Raw genomic sequence first — 20,209 nt, forward strand, 5'->3', positions numbered from 1 at the left:
CACATCAGCTGATCATAAATGAATTAGGCTGCTTAATTCTGTTCCAGAAGTGAGGTGTTTTCCCCCTGTCATGGGCAAACTTTTGCAGATTCAATTAATAAGTTAACTAACTGAGCTCTATCCGATTTAGCAACTATAATTTCTTTAATCGGGTGACAGCTGGTGGTGTAGTCTAAAATATCTGGAGTTTCAGTCACCTGCCCTCCATCTTTTGATGGGGGTAAGAACTGAGTGGGGCAGTGTGTGGGCAGGATGTCTTGCCCCCTTTCATATTCATCCGTGTTCTCTTACCCCACTCTGACCCCCACCAAACCCCGCTGGGAAGAGGTGAGGGGATGAGGCTGGTTCTGGCATCTGGCAAAGGGTTGGGTCTTCCTGCTGGTCTGGGGAATCTGGCATGATTTGCACACAGAACCCCTTAATTCACAGCCCACCCCACCCCACCCTAGAGATTAAGCGTAACTGAGCCTCTTCCCATCGTAGAATTTAACAACAGTTGATGATGATAGTCCTGTATACGGAAGCTGTTCAATGTTTACTTTTTTATTATGTTTTTATATATGTTGGAGAGTGGCTGGGACAACCCAAGTCTGATGGGAGTGTTACAAGTAATAAATTATTACTATTATGAGAAATCCGTAGGCCAACGATACCGCCATTTTGATTCCTAGCCCCACGACGCTGCCATGTTGATGGGCCCTGGAGGGAAGAGGCACACGACTCCATCCCCGTTAGGAGCGTCCAAGAGAAACAGAAAATACGTTTCAGATCAATTTATTGTGTCTAGGAATCTCTCCGACTCCTCCCAACAGCCAACGAAGCTTCAGTTGCAAGGTTCAGAACACAGGAAAGGAAGCAGCACTTCACGCAGTGCAGAGTTAAACTGTGGAACTCCCTGCCACAGTAGGCAGCAGCAACGACCATCTTGGGTGGCTTTAAAAGAGGATTAGACAAATTCATGGAGGAGGAGGAGGAGGAGGAGGAGAGGGCCGCAATGCTCTGCCTGCACAATCGGAGGCAGAAATGTTTCTGTACACCAGTTGTTGGAAACTGCAGGAATTATGGGGCAGAACAGGTAACTGTGAGAACAGGACAGTGGAATAATGGAATAGATGAACCACTGGATCAGGCCAGTGGTTCATCTATTCCATAATAAAAATGTGTGTGTGTGTATGTGTGTGTGTGTGTGTGTGTGTGTGTGTGTGTATACACACACACACACATATACACACACACACATTTTTATTATTTTTAAAATATATCAGTTCCAACAGTCATACAACATAACTTTCATTTTATACAATATTTTAGACTTCCGTCAACACCTCTGATGATTTTTTGTTCTTTATCACTTATTCTGCATCTCTTAATTTCTCTATTACTCTTAATTATCATTAACTAATAGTTCTTCTCATAGTCTTCCTTGCAATACAGTGGCACCTCGGGTTAAGTACTTAATTTGTTCCGGAGGTCCGTTCTTAACCTGAAACTGTTCTTAACCTGAAGCACCACTTTAGCTAATGGGGCCTCCCACTGCTGCCGCACCACCGGAGCACAATTTCTGTTCTCATCCTGAAGCAAAGTTCTTAACCTAAAGCACTATTTCTGGGTTAGCAGAGTTTGTAACCTGAAGCCTATGTAACCTGAGATACCACTCTATTTCAAATAGTCCACCTTACAAAACTTCTTGCCATCCTACTAGCGTAATATGTTCATCCACAATTACTTTTCAGATAGTTTGTATATTTACTCCAGTCTTCTAAGAACCTCTGGTCCCACAGGTTTCGAATCCTTCCTGTTAATTTATCTAATTCTGCATAGTCCAACAATTTCATCCTCCATTCTTTCGTCGGTAATTCTTCTTGCTTCCACTTCTGTGCCAATAATATTCTTGCTGCTGACACTCTTGATGTTCTTTGTAAAAATGTGTTTAGGTTTGCTTTTGAGAACAGCCTTCAGCGACTCTACTCATCACCCCCCCCCGTCCCCCTTCATGGGGGAGGTGGGGGGAGAACTGGAGGTGTTGGAAGTCAGGGTGGGGTGGGGTGGGAGGGCAGGAGGCACAGCACCAGTTGTTCCCTCCAGCTTCATAAGTTCTTGTCCCCCTTGTGGGTCCGCTTCACGCGGGAAAAGGGCCCCAGATGCCTTTTGAAAACAAAATCCCAAAGCACAAGGATCCAGGAGTTGTGGGAGGGTAGGTGGTCGTAATACTCCGGGGCGATTTTCCTCACCTGGAAGGAAAAACATCGAAACACTGAAAATCGGACAGAAACAGAAGAACGAGGGGTGTAAACTATGGCAAGTTCTCAAAGAAATGGGAGTGCCTGATCACCTCATCTGTCTCCTGAGAAATCTCTATGTGGGACAAGAAGCTACAGTTAGAACTGGATATGGAACAACTGATTGGTTCAAAATTGGGAAAGGAGTGCGGCAAGGCTGTATTTTGTCTCCCTGCTTATTTAACTTATATGCAGAATTCATCATGCAAAAGGCTGGGGTGGATGAATACCAAGCCGGAATTAAGATAGCCGGAAGAAATATCAACAACCTCAGATATGCAGATGACACAACCTTGATGGCAGAAAGTGAGGAGGAATTAAAGAACCTTTTATTGAGGGTGAAAGAGGAGAGTGCAAAATATGGTCTGAAGCTCAACATCAAAAAAACGAAGATCGTGGCCACTTGTCCCATCACCTCCTGGCAAATAGAAGGGGAAGAAATGGAGGCAGTGAGAGATTTTACTTTCTTGGGCTCCATGATCAGTGCAGATGGTGACAGCAGTCATGAAATTAAAAGATGCCTGCTTCTTGGGAGAAAAGCGATGACAAACCTAGACAGCATCTTAAAAAGCAGAGACATCACCTTGCCAGCAAGGGTCCGTGTAGTTCAAGCTCTGGTTTTCCCAGTAGTGATGTATGGAAGTGAGAGCTGGACCATCAAGAAGGCTGATCGCCAAAGAATGGATGCTTTTGAATTCTGGTGCTGGAGGAGACTCTTGAGAGTCCCATGGACTGCAAGAAGATCCAACCTCTCCATTCTGAAGGAAATCAGCCCTGAGTGCTCACTGGAAGGACAGATCCTGAAGCTGAGGCTCCAAGCCTTTGGCCACCTCATGAGAAGAGAAGACTCCCTGGAAAAGACCCTGATGTTGGGAAAGATGGAGGGCACAAGGAGAAGGGGACGACAGAGGACGAGATGGTGGGACAGTGTTCTCAAAGCTACCAGCATGAGTTTGACCAAACTGAGGGAGGCAGTGGAAGACAGGAGTGCCTGGCGTGCTCTGGTCCAGGGGGTCACGAAGAGGCAGACACGACTAAACGACTAAACAACAACAAAATGCCACTCAGGGCCACCTTTACCTGGGGGTGCAAGGGGTGCAGGGCACCCAGGCACCAAATTCTGGGGGGCACCCACCGCTGAAGCCACCAAAGCCCTTAACTACCCGTCTGTTATAAAATAATAAATAATTTTGATCGAGCTGGGAAAACAAAATACATTTATACCTAGGTATTGCCGAAATGTATATCTACTGTTTCACCAAAGGACTTTGTTCACTCATTTACCAAAGATCACAACGGCGGTGCTTGTCAAACGGGGGCGCTGGCTGGATCTTTGCCACCCCGACGGCGCATATGCTAAAGACTCCTCTGATGCCACTGATTATGGGATCTGAATTCAAGTCAGGTTCTGGGGAGGTGGAACCACCCTAACCGCCTGGCCTTTGGCTTGGAATCAACTTGATCCCCTCCCCCTCTTTTCTTTTCCCTTTCTCCTTCTGTGATGGAACTCCTGTTTGGGGACTTCCCTGGCTTTTTTCTGGCCCACGTAGGACCAGTCTGGATAGTTGGCCTTGCTGAAGATTTTCATCCCCAAAAAGTTTTTGATTTGAGTTTCTACTGAAATGAGGTTGCATTTTAACGTTGTATTTTAATTTTGTTTTTAAGTTGTATTTTAATCAATTGTTTTATACCTGGTGTTAGCTGCCCTGAGCCCGGTCTGGGCTGGGGAGGGCGGGGTATAAATAAAATTTATTATTATTAACCGATGTGTTCTGGGCTGGAACTGAGATACGCTGAAATCACAACTGAATTCACTTTCATAATGTGCACATACATTAATGAGCACATGTTCCACAGTGGAACGGTTTCCCTTGGGAGATTGTGAACTCTCCATCCTTGGAGGTTTTGAAGCAGAGGTTGGATGGATGCTTGAGCTGAGATGCCTGCATTGTAAGAGGGGGTTGGACTAGATGACCTTTGAAGGTCCCCACAGTTCTGTGATTCTACTTATTATCTTTCAAAAGAAAAAAATATTCAAATGATTCAAGACTCTTTTGTACGCACATGGAAAAGGGATGTGATTTGCTTCATTGAATTACTATTATTTTTTTCATTCGCTGTTTCATAGATTCGTAGAAATGTGCAGTTGAATGGGGCCCTGGGAGTCATCTCGTCGAAGCCCCTGCAAAGAAGGGACCCCAGCTAAAGAATTCCTGACAGATGGCCACCCGTTGGTTGGAAAATCTGCAACAAAGGAGAGTCTACCACCTTAGGTGATCTGTTCCACTGCTGAACAACTCTTACGATACAATACGATAATCTTTATTGTCATTGTCCCATACAGAACAACAAATTATTTTTTTGGGGGGGGGGTGGAATCTACATCAGACATTCAAAAACCAACAAGCCTGCTATCCCAGCCTGGTTAGCCCCCTAAAAACTCTGATACCCCATTTTTAAAATACAATATACTCCCATAGAGACTCCTTACACTGCGTTTAAAATCAAAATCGCATTTGGGTAGAAACTGTTTCTCAGGCGGCTAGTCCTAGTCTTTATAACCCTGGACCTTCTTCAGAAGGCAGAAGCTGAAAGAGATCATTTCTGGGGTGCGCACTATCCTGCGCTATCTCTGCAGGTTTCTTATGGCACCTGGAAGCATAGATTTGATCCAAGGTGGGAAGAGTGCACCCAATTATTCTCTCCGCAGACTTTACAACCCTGGACAGCATTGTTTTTTCCCTGACTGTGCAGCTCCCAAACCACACAGACAGACCATAAGTTAATACACTATCCACAGTACAGGTCCTTTGAGAGATTGTTTTTCCAGAGGATTCTCAGAAAATATAACTTCTCAGAAAATATTTAGTCAGAGAGCTCAGACACATTTCCTCTTGCCCCCTGCTCTTTATCGCTCAGTTAGAGCAAACTGGAAATTCAGGTTTTCTCCGGGTTGACATTTGCTCCGATTTAGCACTAAAGAATGGGTTTCCCCCAGAATAGGACCGGGGTGGGGGAGGGGAACTTCCTGGACCCCTCCTTTCTAGACGCAGGAGAAGTTGAAGTGTGGGTGAGCCTCTTAAAACCGTGGGTCTGAGTCCTACCCTCCAGAACAGGAGAAAACAAACTTGCTCCATCCTCCCCATGGCAGCCTTTGAAATAGAATCATAGAATCATAGACTCATAGAGTTGGAAGAGACCACAAGGGCCATCGAGTCCAACCCCCTGCCAAGCAGGAAACACCATCAGAGCACTCATGACATATGGTTGTCAAGCCTCTGCTTAAAGACCTCCAAAGAAGGAGACTCCACCACACTCCTTGGCAGCAAATTCCACTGTCGAACAGCTCTTACTGCCAGGAAGTTCTTCCTAATGTTTAGGTGGAATCTTCTTTCTTGTAGTTTGGAGCCATTGCTCCGTGTCTGCTTCTCTGGAGCAGCAGAAAACAACCTTTCTCCCTCCTCTATGGGACATCTTAACCTTAACCTCCTCTTCTCCAGGCTAAACCTGTTGAATGGTTACTTTAAATGTAAAGGTTCATCATTGTTCCACCTAATGTGTATGTCTTTAAGGGGCCAGAGCAAGGGCCAGAGCAAGATAACGAGACCCAGCTTTACAGCTGTGAAACACAGCAGGTGCTGCTGAGTTGCATTGATTAAGGTGTGTCAGCATTTGCATGTAGTATATAAGGAGCAGCACCTAGCTCTCCCATTACCCTGGGGGTTGGGTTGGTGGTTGGGTCTGGTTTGTTGTTAATGTATTCAGTGTATAAGGAGTTTTTGTTTTTTGTAATTAAAACCTTGCTTAAGTTATTTTTGAGTCCCTTTCTTTTTAATGCATGGTCTCCCCAGCAAGCTCTCTGCAGCGCTACCATACTGCCAAATAGCCAACATCTTTGGTTATGGGCCCAGCTGCTGAGTGGATGACTGCATGTTTTTGGACTCTGAGAAACGTTTGAAAACTCCTTCTCCTGTTAGTTTAGTTTTTGTGGGTCTGGAAGATTTCCAGAATGGTTGACCGGGTTCCTGAAGCTGAGAAGGCTCTGGTCTTCCCACAGCTAACAGATGAGAACTATAGTTTATGGTCTTTTCGGGTGGAGGCGCTTTTGACCTCTAGAGAAGTATGGACCTATGTAACTGATGACCCTCCTGACCCTGTAACAAATGCTTGGTCGAAAGGAGATGCAAAAGCCAGGGCGATAATTAATTTGGCAGTCAGCGACCAGCAAGTAGTCTATATAAGGAATAAGAAAACTGCCAAAGAAATGTGGGACAGTCTTGCAGCAGTGCATGTTAGAAAGGAGTCAGCGTCTGCATTGACGTTTTTCAAGCAGCTGTACCAGACGAAGTTGCAGCCTGGTGGTGATTTGGCAGCACACTTGAGACGTCTGGAGGCAATACGCGGCGAATTAATTCGAAGGGACATGGACATACCTGATATTCAGTATGTTTTTATCATTCTTTGTTCCCTTAATGAGGACTTTGATGGTATAGCTAGCCAGATATCTGCCGTCCCACCAGCACAGTTAACTGTGGAAGGGGTGACGGCAAGATTAATGGGCGAGTTGGATAGAAGGGAGGCTTGTGCCATAAGCACTCCTATTTCCAGAAGTAATGAGGAACACCATATGCAACCTTTTGGTGATGCGACTGCATTTAAAGCTGCAAAGCGTTGTTGGTTCTGCAATAAGCAAGGACATTTTGCAAAGGACTGCAGATCCAAAAGAAAGCAAAGTACTCCTAAGCCTGTTTCTGCTCGTCAGTCACGGTTGTCATCTCAGCAGCCAACATCGCACCGTAAAGACAGAAATGAGCCGCGAGCTTTTCATGCTCGGACTGCAGATCATAAAAGAATTAAAGGTGCCAAGTGGAATTCTTTTATTGTGGACTCAGGAGCTTCTCACCACGTTTGCAACAATCGAAGCTTGTTTATTTCTTTCGAAGAGGAAATTGGTAATGTACATTTAGCCAATTCACAAGTCTTGCAGTCACTTGGCAGAGGTACTGTTAAACTTGACTCTTTAAATATTACAATAGCGAACTGCATTTACTGCCCATCAGTGGACAATTTATTATCAGTAAGGTGTTTTGCTCGTCAAGGCATAAGTGTGCGTTTCTTAAATTCAATGTGTGAGTTTTTTGAGGGGAACAAACGTCTATTGTATGCCCGGAACTCTGATGGTTTATATAGACTGTATTTTCGCACCTACTCCCAATCGCCTATAAACTGCAGAGCAGCACAGTCAAGCCAGGGGTTGAGGAATGTAAGGCCTCATTCCGGGTGTGTCCACGAGGCGCACAGAATTCTGGGACACTTGAATTTTGCTGATGTAATTAGGACGAAGAATATTGTTAATGGCCTCAACTTAAAACCATGTAAATTCTTTATGCAATGTTTATCCTGTTGCAAGAATAAGATTAAGGTTGCACGCAAGGGTAGATGCTCAGATAGGAAAGTAACTGAGCCATTTGAGCGTGTACATTGTGACTTAGTTGGGCCACTCCCGCCATCATTAGGAGGTTCTAAGTACTGGCTCACTCTCATAGACCAGTATAGTAGATATTGTTGGACTTACGCAATAGCTGAGAAGTCCCAAGCATTTGAGAAATATAAAGTTTTTTGCAACTGGGTAAAAACACACTTTAACAAACCTATTAAGAACCTGTTTTCTGACCGGGGCGGAGAATTTGTTTCTGAGGATTTTGAGAAATTCCTGGAAGCGCAGGGGACTACTCATGAGTTATCTTGCCCCCGAAGTCCCTGGCAAAATGGGCTTGTTGAAGTTGTGCAGCGTGACTTACAGGCAGGGGTTAAAACGTATCTGCATTATGCTAATCTGCCCAAAGACTTTTGGGCTGAAGCGCTTAATGCTTTTTGTTATGTTAGAAATCGCAGTTGTCATTCTGGTTTAGATGTCACCCCCTATGAGAAGCTGTTTAAAAAACGCCCTAATCTGAAATACCTACGCATTTGGGGTTCAGATGTAATTATGCATTACCCCGCTAAGCAGAAACTGGGTGAGCGTAGTGTTCAGGGAAAATTAATGGGCTACCAGCAGGGGGCGTACAGAATTTACATTCCAGCAACTGGCAAATTTCATATTACCAGAAGCATGATACAAACTGTAAATTGGAATGGAGTTGCTGTTTTCCAAGATACTGATGGTATAGATAATACTGAGGAAGAAGAGGAAGAAGCAGCAGCAGCAGGAAATGGTGATTCTGAATTAATGGAAAAAGACAAAAAGCCTGTTGAATCTGATAATTTGTTTGATGATTTAAAGTCACAGGCACCCGAGGGGAGGTTAGATTCTCTTGATTTTTCTGACCGTGAGCTTAGCCTACAGGCACCTCTTCAGTCTGACAATGATGATTTACAACCTGAAACTAGTGGTTCCCTTAGTCCTATTAAGTCTGAGGAGTCTGAGTCTCCTTCCGGACTGAGACGTTCAGATAGAAAGAGGCAGAAGCCACAACGATTTGCAGATGAACATTTTAATACTGTGTATGCCAATAAGGCGGTTTTTGAGCCAAAAAGCTACAATGATGTTCAGAATTTACCTAAGCACCAAGCTGCAAATTGGTATAAAGCTATGAACTCTGAGATAGCTTCTTTAAAAGAGCATAACACTTGGTCTCTTGTACCACAAACCCCAGATATGAGAGTTATTGATTCAAAATGGGTTTATAGAATTAAAATGAATGACAAAAATGAAGTTGTAAGGTACAAGGCAAGATTAGTTGCTAGGGGTTTTCAACAAATTCCAGGTGAAGATTATGATTTGTGTTATTCACCAAGTGTAAAATATGAAACAGTTAAGCTCTTGTTAAAAGATGCATCACAACGTGGACATTCTGTTTATCACCTAGATATAAAAACTGCATATTTGTTTGCAGATTTAAAAGAACAAATTTTTATGCGTGTTCCTGAAGGCATAGACGCCGCTGAAGGTTTGGTATGCAAATTAAATAAATCCCTTTATGGTCTGCACCAAAGTGGAAGGAATTGGCACCAAACTTTAGCAAAAGAATTGCTGGATATTGGTTTTTCACAAGGAAAGGCAGACAATTGTGTGTTTATAAAGGAAAGGGCAAACTCTGTAACAAAGATATGTGTGTATGTAGATGATGTGTTAATTTCTACAAAAACTAAACAGGAATATGAAGAGGTAGTATCACAGTTACAGAAGAAATTTGATGTGGTGGAATTAGGCATAGCTAAAAATTACTTATCCATGCAAATTGAGAAAGGCAAAAATGGATCTTTTCTGGTTCATCAAACTGCAAAAATTGATGACCTTGTTGAAATGCTACGTTTAGAAAATGCAAATGGGAAGGAAACGCCTATGGTGTGTGGTTTCACCTTTACAGGTGAAGATAAGCCATTCCCTAACAAAACTTTGTATCGTTCTGCTATAGGCAAGCTAAATTTCATTCAAAAAATCTCAAGACCAGATATAACTTATGCTTTTCACTTTCTGGCAAAATTTGTGGAAAAGCCCACTACACAATGTTTCTCTGCTCTTAAGAGAGTGGTAATGTACCTTAAACATACCAAACATTATAGGTTGCAGTTTACGTCAAGTATTGACAAAGGTTTTGAAATTTTCTGCGATGCATCTCATGCAGTGGAACAAAATAATTGCAGGGGTGTGTCTGGTATGGTGTTTTGTTATAACGGTTGTCCATTTGAATGGAAGTCCCAGACACAAACCATTATTTGTCTCTCCACAACCGAGAGTGAATTATGTGCATGCGTTCAGGCCACTCGTGATGTAGAATGGTATCTGCAAGTATTTGCAGACCTACAGATGCAAGTAACACTACCAGTAAAAGTTTACCTTGATTCCCAGAGTGGACTCGCTATCCTATGTTCAGAAACCAATACGCAGCGCACCAGAGTCTTAAGATTACGTTTGCAGTTTGTAAAGAAACTAATTGCTGATGAAATTATTGTATTTGAATATGTTCCAGGTGACAATCAAATTGCGGACATTTTTACAAAAGCACTTCCAAAGGTTACACATGAAAGACATGTACAAAGTATGCTTTATGTTTTTGTTCCACAATGATGAACCGCAGGGGAAATGTTGAATGGTTACTTTAAATGTAAAGGTTCATCATTGTTCCACCTAATGTGTATGTCTTTAAGGGGCCAGAGCAAGGGCCAGAGCAAGATAACGAGACCCAGCTTTACAGCTGTGAAACATAGCAGGTGCTGCCGAGTTGCATTGATTAAGGTGTGTCAGCATTTGCATGTAGTATATAAGGAGCAGCACCTAGCTCTCCCATTACCCTGGGGGTTGGGTTGGTGGTTGGGTCTGGTTTGTTGTTAATGTATTTAGTGTATAAGGAGTTCTTGTTTTTTGTAATTAAAACCTTGCTTAAGTTATTTTTGAGTCCCTTTCTTTTTAATGCATGGTCTCCCCAGCAAGCTCTCTGCAGCGCTACCATACTGCCAAATAGCCAACAAAACCTGCCCAGCTCCCTTAGCCGTTCCTCATAAGGCATCGTTTCCAGGCCTTTGACCATTTTGGTTGCCCTCCTCTGGACACGTTCCAGTTTGTCAGTGTCCTTCTTGAACTGTGGTGCCCAGAACTGGACACAGTACTCCAGGTGAGGTCTGACCAGAGCAGAATACAGAATATTTGAAGGTGGCTATCTCCTCTCAACAACAGGCATATAAAACAAACAAAAAAACAGCAGGCATATGAAATCAAAAGAACTAAGATCATGGTCACTGGGCCCATCACCTCCTGGCAAATAGAAGGGGAAGAAATGGAGGCATGAGAGATTTTACTTTCTTGGGCTCCATGATCACTGCAGATGGTGACAGTAGGCATGAAATTAAAAGACGCCTGCTTCTTGGGAGAAAAGCAATGACAAACCTAGACAGCATCTTTAAAAGTAGAGACATCACCTTGCCAACAAAGGTCCGTATAGTTCAAGCTATGGTTTTCCCAGTAGTGATGTATGGAAGTGAGAGCTGGACCATAAAGAAGGCTGATCGCTGAAGAATGGATGCTTTTGAATTCTGGTGCTGGAGGAGACTCTTGAGAGTCCCATGGACTGCAAGAAGAACAAACCGATCCATTCTTAAGGAAATCAGCCCTGAGTGCTCACTGGAAGGACAGATCCTGAAGCTGAGGCTCCAAGGCTTTGGCCACCTCCTGAGAAGAGAAGACTCCCTGGAAAAGACCCTGATGTTGGGAAAGATGGAGGGCGCAAGGAGAAGGGGACGACAGAGGACGAGATGGTGGGACAGTGTCATAGAAGCTACCAGCATGAGTTTGACCAAACTGCGGGAGGCAGTGGAAGACAGGAGTGCCTGGTGTGCTCTGGTCCAGGGGGTCACAAAGAGGTGGACACCACTAAACAACAACATTGCCCACAACTGACTCTGCCTCTTTGTTTCGAGCTGCATCTGACTCCAGCCTTGGCAAGGGCTGAGACAAGACTGCAGTTGGTGAGACCCCACTCGCCCTTGGCGGACCCCCCCTCTGCTACACCGAGCCTGGAAGGCTCTAAGCGACGGAAACCCAAGAGAATCTGTTGGCCTTACCAGTGGCAATCTGCTTCCTGGGATGCTGGGGAAGTCGTGGTGCTCCATGTGGTAGCCCACGTTGAAGGTGAACCAGTTCAGAGGCCCGTAGTAGGAGACGGTGTCGTAACCCTTGGCATACATGTAGTGCTCAGCGATGAAGTGCCCAGAGAAGGGGTGGAGGCCCATGGCCAAGAGGGTTCCAGCGACCATGTAGACCACAGGCTTGAAGCCCCATAAGCTGTAGATGAGGAGGTCATAGCCCATTTGGACAGCCACGTTAATGACCTCCATCTTGGAGATGGGTTTGGGGTTGATGAAGAGCGGCCGCAGGACGTAGAGGAGAGGTTGTAGTAAGACCCAGAGGAACTTCCTCAGCGGGGTGTTGAAGAAGTATCCCTCCAACTCGCTGGGGACGTCGACATCCAACCCTTCCACGGCCAGGAAGCGGTGGTGGTCGACGTGGTACTTCTTGAAGGAGGTGGCGTAGGGGACGCCGATGGGCAGGTTGGCGAACATGCCGAAGAAGCGGTTCGACTTGACCTTGTTGTTGCCGAAAGGCACGTTGTGGGAGATGTCGTGGATGGCCAGCGCCAGCGAGTGGTTGACGCAGCCCCCGAAGGCGTAGGCCCAGAAGAAGACCCACTTCCAAGGCAAGCCCTTCACCAGGTAGCAGGCGAGAAGCTGAGTCAGGACCATGAGGGTCACCACCCACTTCATGTTGGGATCGGGCCCCATCAGCTTCTTGATGTCTGGGTACTTCGCTGTTGTGGAGGAAAAGAAGGGTGAGAGGGGGAAGCAATAGCATTAGTTGGTGTGGCAGTGAATCGCAGGCAGAGAGAGGGTAATAATAATAATAATAATAATAATAATAATACAGTGGTACCTCTGGATTTGAACGGGACTGCGCGTCTGCGCATGCGCGGGTTGCGTATCGCTGCTTCCGCGCATGCGCGTGACGTCATTTTGAGCGTCTGTGCGCGAGCACAACCCGAAAATATTCATCCCGAAGCTACTTCAGCCCGAGGTATGACGGTAATAATAATAATATTAATAATAATAATTTATTACTCATACCCCACCAATCCTTGAGGTTACCTGGTTCCTATTAAGCTGTCGAGGGTTTCATACATCAGCATCAATACCTTGAACAAAGCTGGGAGATTTCCTGGCAGCCAGCAGGGAGCTTTTAGTGACTGCATAATACATGTATCTGAAGAAGTGTGCATGGACGCAAAAGCTCATGCCAATAGCAAACTTAGTTGGTCTCTAAGGTGCTACTGGAAGGAATTTTTTTATTTTGTTTCGACTTCGGCAGACCAACACGGCTACCTACCTGCATAATACATGGGTGCAGAGTTGTTCTGGCCAAAGGCTGCGTTGCCACACTTGGCACGAGCATTAGGTCCTGACCATTAGGTCCAGTCATGGCCGACTCTGGGGTTGTGGCGCTCATCTCGCTTTACTGGCCGAGGGAGCCGGCGTACAGCTTCCGGGTCATGTGGCCAGCAGGACTAAGCCGCTTCTGGCGAACCAGAACAGCGCACGGAAATGCCGTTTACCTTCCCGCCGGAGCGGTACCTATTTATCTACTTGCACTTTGACGTGCTTTCGAACTGCTAGGTTGGCAGGAGCAGGGACTGAGCAACAGGAGCTCACCCCGTCACGGGGATTCGAACCACCGACTTTCTTATCGGCAAGCCCTAGGCTCTGTGGTTTAACCCACAGTGCCACCCACATCCCTAAACGGAGGTACCACTGCGTATATATATGCTTGTGGGCTTCCCATTGGGGGATCTGGTTGTCAGGGACTGGTTGGATGCAGAGAAGCAGTGGGAGGGGCCAGCTGGGGAACCCCCAAGGAAGATCCCAGAAGAGGAAGGCTTGGAGCCCGGGGATTGGTGGTGGGACACTGAGGAGAGCTCAGAGGAGGAAACTTGGGAAGAGATGCTGAATACGGAAGGGACAACGGGCTTTAGTGAGCAGGAGGAGCCTGTGATTGAGAACAGTTCAGACTCTGATGATGAAGCAGAGGAGAGGAGTCTAGAGGCCGTTGAAGCACCCCAGGAGTCCCCCTCTCCGGTGTAGTGATCAGGTGGTATTGCTATGAGGAATTATAACAAATATAGAGTAATCCATCTGTGTCAGCAATGAAAGCGTTGCGCTGACTGGGTTTAAACTATTTTGATATGATTCTTGATGAATCCACACCTCTGCATCCCTGTTCCATTTCTCTCTCTTCACAAGTCACGTACACAGCCCAGTTGCTTCGCCAGGCAGGCATCCTGCGTCATCAAAGACAGTGGGCAATTTCCTTGATGTAGCTTTTCTGATATGTTAATCTTAGGGTGGGACGCAGGTGGCGCTGTGGATTAAAGCCTCAGCGCCTAGGACTTGCCGATCGAAAGGTCGGCAGTTCGAATCCCTGCGGCGGGGTGCGCTCCCGCTGCTCGGTCCCAGCGCCTGCCAACCTAGCAGTTCGAAAGCACCTCCGGGTTGATACGGAAGGGGGGGGGCATGTCTTCTTCACCTTCTTCTTCGCTACAATATATCAATTTATTTCCAATTGTCAATGTCAAAAGGGACTAAAATCTATAAAATTCATAGAAAATCAATGTGCCAGTTTGCTCAATTTCTCTAGGACTCCATCACACCCCCTGTCCAGCATAATCCCTCAAGCAAGGTGTTAAGACCCTAATCCTGTCAAATCGCTCTGATCAGCCTTTCCTCCAGGCAATGTCAGGTAGCAGACTATGCATATTTGGGACCATTGTTTTCTCATCCCCAGGAAGTGTTTATCTGCGCATATCTCCAGCTCTGCATATTCCCCCCTCCCTCCTCCATATGTTAATCTGTGTAACCCAACCTCCCTTTAATATATTCATGATGTTAATCTGTGTAACCCAACCTCCCTTTAATATATTCATGATGTAATCTGTGTAACCAAACCTCTCTTTAATGTATTCATGACGTGTTTTGCACTGTATTCTGGGACATGGAGGGAGTTTCAAAAACTCATGTCACCCCTTTCTCACTGTTCAATCTTGCCTTGAACCTGTTGCGCAATAAACTTGGATCTTCTGCTGTTTGCTCCTGTCTCCGGCTGAGCTCATTTTCCTCCGCAGGGACCCACGGACTTAGTCCGATGAGCTGGGTGGCAGAGCAGCCTCGCACCCAGATTTTAGCCGTAACAGGGTGCAAGTAGATAAATAGGGACCGCTTACCAGCGGGAAGGTAAACGGCGTTTCCGTGTGCGGCTCTGGCTCGCCAGAGCAGCGATGTCACGCTGGCCACGTGACCCGGAAGTGTCTCCGGACAGCGCTGGCCCCTGGCCTCTTAAGTGAGATGGGCGCACAACCCCAGAGTCTGTCAAGACTGGCCCGTACGGACAGGGGTACCTTTACCTTTACCTTTACCTTTTAATCTTAGGGTGTTAATCTTAGGGCCAGGAAACAGATCTCACCTGAAGGGGATAATGATCGCTGGCTTCCTGGCAATCCTTCTTACCATATATATTGCTTGTTTATCAACTCCCAGGGTTGCCAAATGCACTCCTTTGTAGTTCGGTTTTGTTTACCCCAAAAGTATGCGTGCTTAATTAGTTTCGGTAGTTTAACTTTGTCCCCACGTGGGGTTTGTTGAAATGCTCGGAAGAAATCTGATTGGTTCTTACGAACACTCTGTAAAAGTTCTTTTGTGAATAAAATGACCTGTTCCGGAGGGTGGAGAGACAGATTATTATACGCACCCTTCCCAGGGACTTGCTGGTTCAAGCCTCTGTGTGTATTCTTATTAATCAGAGTTCAATCCTTCCTTTGTTTTGGGAACAACTCACACTGGCTGCGACAAGCTCCCCTCCCCACTGGTCTCCAAGAATGCGCAGGATAATGAGGAGAGCGGAGCGAAGGCCAGATGTGTGCAGATGCAGTTTGAGACTGCTTGGGAAACATACGGGAGTGGAGTTGCCTTAGGAGGGGTGCAAGACAAGGACCCTCATTCCTGGCAAGAGGTGTTGGGAAGAGTTGTTGAGTTGCATGCCATTTCCTGGACTAAAGGGTTAACTTTAGGATGCTGGACTAGAATAACTTGGCACTTGGGCCTGGTGCAGCTAAAGGGCTGTCATGTTCCTTAAGCACTAAAAGGGGAAAGGGAAGAGAGAACAAAACAACCTGTGTCTAAATCTTTGGCTGTGGAGTCATTGCACTTCTCGGCAACAGAGGTTTTCTCGGAAAAATAACGCCCACGTAAGATGCAACATCTCCTAGTGTGTCACATAGCACTGGCACTGGGCCATTCCACCTCACCGGAGCTGAGATAATTAGAAAGTATGGTTCTGAATGGTGCTGGATTTCTCAGGAATGTTCGTGGAACTCATCTTTCGCTTCCAAGTGGAAACATGTTGCTGCCTTAGTCATAGAATCCTAGAACTGTAGAGTTTGCACGTGCCTGCAATGTGGGAATCTCAACTCAAGCACCTATGAAGACGGCCAAAATCTACAGAATTCTTTCTGAAATGGAAAGTAACACACAACTCCCAGGATTATCGGCTGGAGGGGAACTGCAACGGTTCATACAGTGCTTCAAGCATACGGTGGGGGTGGACTCTTCTGAATTAAAGAGCGGGTTTTTGCAGGCAAAGCTCCAGGGTGGAGGGGGAAACCACTTGAACCTGAAGCTTAAAAGCATGGAGCAAAAGGTAAGCGTAAATAATCCCTGCATCTCTCCTCCAATCTTTCATGTCCCAATATGTACCCATGACATCAGATACGAACGTTCTCAAGAAGGGTGTGCCTGCAGATTTATGTTTCATTTAATTTATATATGGATTGATTGATTGATTGATTGATTAAATTAAAGCATGTCAGAATACGCACAACCTATTTTCAGCCTTTCCACAACCCCATGAGAGAAGCGTTAAGAGGACAGAGATAGGGGGGCTTGTTCTCCCACCCTTTTCCTCAATTCCCCCGGGATCTCCTGCATTCAATATGGCAAAGGCTCCTTGGGGCAGCGGCAGGGCAGGGGGCCTCACCCCACAGTCCACATGGCTTTAGGGTAGTGGCATTCTGGGGGCTCTGAAGCCTGAACTGTCATGGGACCCCTTTCACTGTTATCTTCTTCCATAGGGTTAAAGGTAAAGGGACCCCTGACCATTAGGTCCAGTCGTGGCCGACTCTGGGGTTGCGGCGCTCATCTTGCTTTACTGGCCGAGGGAGCCGGTGTACAGCTTCTGGGTCATGTGGCCAGCAGGACTAAGCCGCTTCTGGCGAACCAGAGCAGCACATGGAAACGCCGTTTACTTTCCCGCTGGAGTGGTACCTATTTATCTACTTGCACTTTGATGTGCTTTCGAACTGCTAGGTTGGCAGGAGCAGGGACCGAGCAATGGGAGCTCACCCCATCGTGGGAATTGGAACCACCGACCTTCTGATCGGCAAGTCCTAGGCTCTGTGGTTTAACGCACAATACCACCCACGTCCTCGTCCATAGGGTTGTTCCACAACAAATCACCACACCATTACCACACCTGGGCTACTTACTGGGATGGTGGAAACATACAGCAGCAGCAACAAAAATCAATTTGGCTTGATTCCATTGCGACTCCAGTTGGGTTTGCTAGACCCAAACTTTTAAGCAAGGTAGACGCAAGTCTCTTCTGGGGCCCCTCTCAGATCGGGGGCCCTGGAGCTTAAGCTTCATTCATTTCAAAGTCAACCCACCTTTCCTTTCGGGTGGCCTTCAGTGCTCAGATCCCACCCTGGACCTTTATGAGTCGCTGCTTACTCAATCTGTAATTTTGATATCTGAAGCAGCATCCATCCCTATGCTCTGCGCCTTGAATTTCATGTAATAATAAGCCAAACTTTCTTTATTCCTTCTGAACTTCTTGTGACATAAGGTTAAGCATAAACAAGCATAAACACATATTTCTAACAAACACACACCCTCCAACATTTCTCAGATGAAAATAGGGCTGTCTTATTCAACAACAACAACAACAACGATAGTAACTTTACTATTTATACCTGCCCATCTTATTGGGTTGCCCCAGCCACTCTGGGTGGCTTCCAACATACATACAAACATAATAAAACAGCAAACATTAAAAAACTTCCCTATACAGAGCTGCCTTCAGATGCCATGGAGGTCAGATAGCTCCAGACCCTCCAACATTTCTCTGATGAAAATAGGGACGTCCTAAGGAAAAGCAGGATATTCAAGGAACAAATCAGAAACCGGGACGGCTTCTGTAAATCCAGGAATATCTCTAGAAAATAGAGTCATTTGGAGGGTCTGCAGACGGATCTCAAAGTCTTGCAAAAGGTCCTAACCAAATAATCCTAGCACACAGAAATGGTAACTCTAGTAGACTGTCTTACGTCTCCTTAGTAGTTTGTGCAGAAATACACATCAGCGCCGGACATGCATGACGATTCACACGCGCACCTTGAAACAGCAGAGGTCCAACATGGTTCTTGGGGCCAGTGCTGGATTTACGTATAAACAAGCTCTAGCCTAGGGCCCCAGTCTCTTGGGGGCCCCCAAATAATTAAAGTAAAAAAACAACTGGGTGTGCATTTCTAAATTAAAAGATAAAAAACAAATAAAATAAAAACTAAATACAGCAACAATGTGTTGCCTTGCGTTGCGTTAGTTACTATGATGTAAGTAATGGGCCCCGTCTGCTTTTATTAACTACAATTGCATTGTACAGGTTATAAAACTTAATTTATAATTATTAGTAGTTTGCATCATATATCGCCTATTATTATTTCATGTTATAGCAAGTTTCCAGAGCCTACTAGATTATGAGTCCTTGTAAATTGTGTTTCTAAAGGAACTTCTGTTATTACCAAATGCCAATGGGTTTGCATTATTTGGTTTGTTATGAATCAAAAAATCATTTTAAGTTAAGAGCTTAATAATTATTTCACTATTAATATACTTCTTCTCAATTTCACTATTAGTAGAATTCTTCTTAATTGTATTTCAGTTCAACGATTACTTTGATAAAATACACATTTGGGATGTGCAAATGGCTTGAGATACCTATGAGGTCCATTAATGACCATCTAGCATATATTCAACAGAAAAAAGAGCGACTATTTGTTGTTGACAAAGGACAGCTGGACATATCAAGGCCCCCATTACCTTCAGGAGCTCAGGGCCTCATCCAACCTAAATCCAGCCCTTCTTGGTGCTGGTAGCCATGTCAGTCCAGTTCCCTACCCGTCCGGTCCCAGTTCACCCACTTCGCCCTTCACCCACCCCTCCAGTCTCTGCCCTGGGCAGAGTCCTCCACCTGCAACCTCACCCAGGATCTCCTTCCTTCGGCTTGTGTGGGGCTGGTCTGTGTAGACCCACTCAAAGTCATCTCTGCTCCCGGTGTTGCCCATGGGGAGGACCTCTCTGAGGCTGACTCAAGACTCTCCCAGCTTTTATGGAGAGTCGCTTGAGGTGTGATCCCCACAGCTGCCTTCTGAGAGTGAGGTGAGACTACCCTTGTTGAACCAAAATCCTGTCCAACCTGCTGGGCTAAGGCACCTGCTCAACCAGTTTGCTCCCCTGAGGAATTACTACCTCCGTGGGCAACGATGGCCAAAGGGGTGAGCCGGAATAGATTCGCACTTTAGAAAGTGTGCCGTTGTCACATGCAACTAACTCCTCTGCCCTGAAGGTGATGATTCGCTATCTTCAAATGGAACGTAAGTGTGGAATACGGTGTGCAGTTCTGGTTTGCATCATCTGGAAAACGGAGATGTTGTCATGCCAGGGACGTTGTAGCTGTCAGTCAAAGGTAATTGATAAAATCAAGAGGCTGCAGCGACTCTGCACTGTGAAGAAAGATTTCGGCGTTCTGGGCCATGTTTAGGAAGGTGTGCTTTGTGTCTACCTGTGTACTGCTGCAGCTGTTTTTTCTAATTACTCTTTTGGGTGATGCGTGGGTTTTTTTTACCGTTGTGCAGATCCTTAGCGACAGTGTGACCAAGACCTGCATACAGTGGGAAGCGTGTTTCTCCTTCTGAAACTCTGATCAGTTTCTTCCTGTTTGAGGCTATTACATCGAATAAGGAGGGGGATGGAGGTTTTATGGTCATATTTTCAGGGGGTGCACATTGGTGTCATTTCCAACTCTACAATTCTATGGTTTTATGGTTCTATGATATGGGTGTGGGGGGGTGTCAAACTGATGTATATTTGGCTCTGGGTGGTTTAGTTTGGTCCGAATCGAGTATACACTTCCTGAGTAAATGCTAAATGCAGTACTTCGGGTCAAGGAACCATCATAGCTTCTAGAGAGTCATGAACATTTGTGTCCTGGGCTTTTTAGACTCATCTACCCATGTACTAGGGACGCAGGTGGCGCTGTGGGTAAAAGCCTCAGCGCC

At 45.7% G+C, this 20,209-nt stretch overlaps 1 protein-coding gene across 1 annotated transcript; it reads right to left on the reverse strand.

The window, feature by feature from the left end:
• Window positions 1–615: 615 nt before the first annotated feature.
• Window positions 616–19,321, reverse strand: LOC307221275 (sphingolipid delta(4)-desaturase/C4-monooxygenase DES2-like). The gene is made up of 3 exons (XM_079985701.1): window positions 19,135–19,321; window positions 11,841–12,583; window positions 616–2,231 (listed from the first exon to the last, which is right to left on the reverse strand). The coding sequence occupies exons 1-3, from the start codon at window positions 19,214–19,216 to the stop codon at window positions 2,088–2,090; spliced, it is 969 nt and encodes a 322-aa protein (XP_079841827.1). The 5' UTR covers window positions 19,217–19,321; the 3' UTR covers window positions 616–2,087.
• Window positions 19,322–20,209: the final 888 nt, after the last annotated feature.

The sequence above is a fragment of the Podarcis cretensis genome, assembly GCF_951804945.1.
Source record: "Podarcis cretensis genome assembly, chromosome: 8".
In the NCBI taxonomy this organism is placed as follows: Eukaryota; Metazoa; Chordata; class Lepidosauria; order Squamata; family Lacertidae; genus Podarcis; species Podarcis cretensis.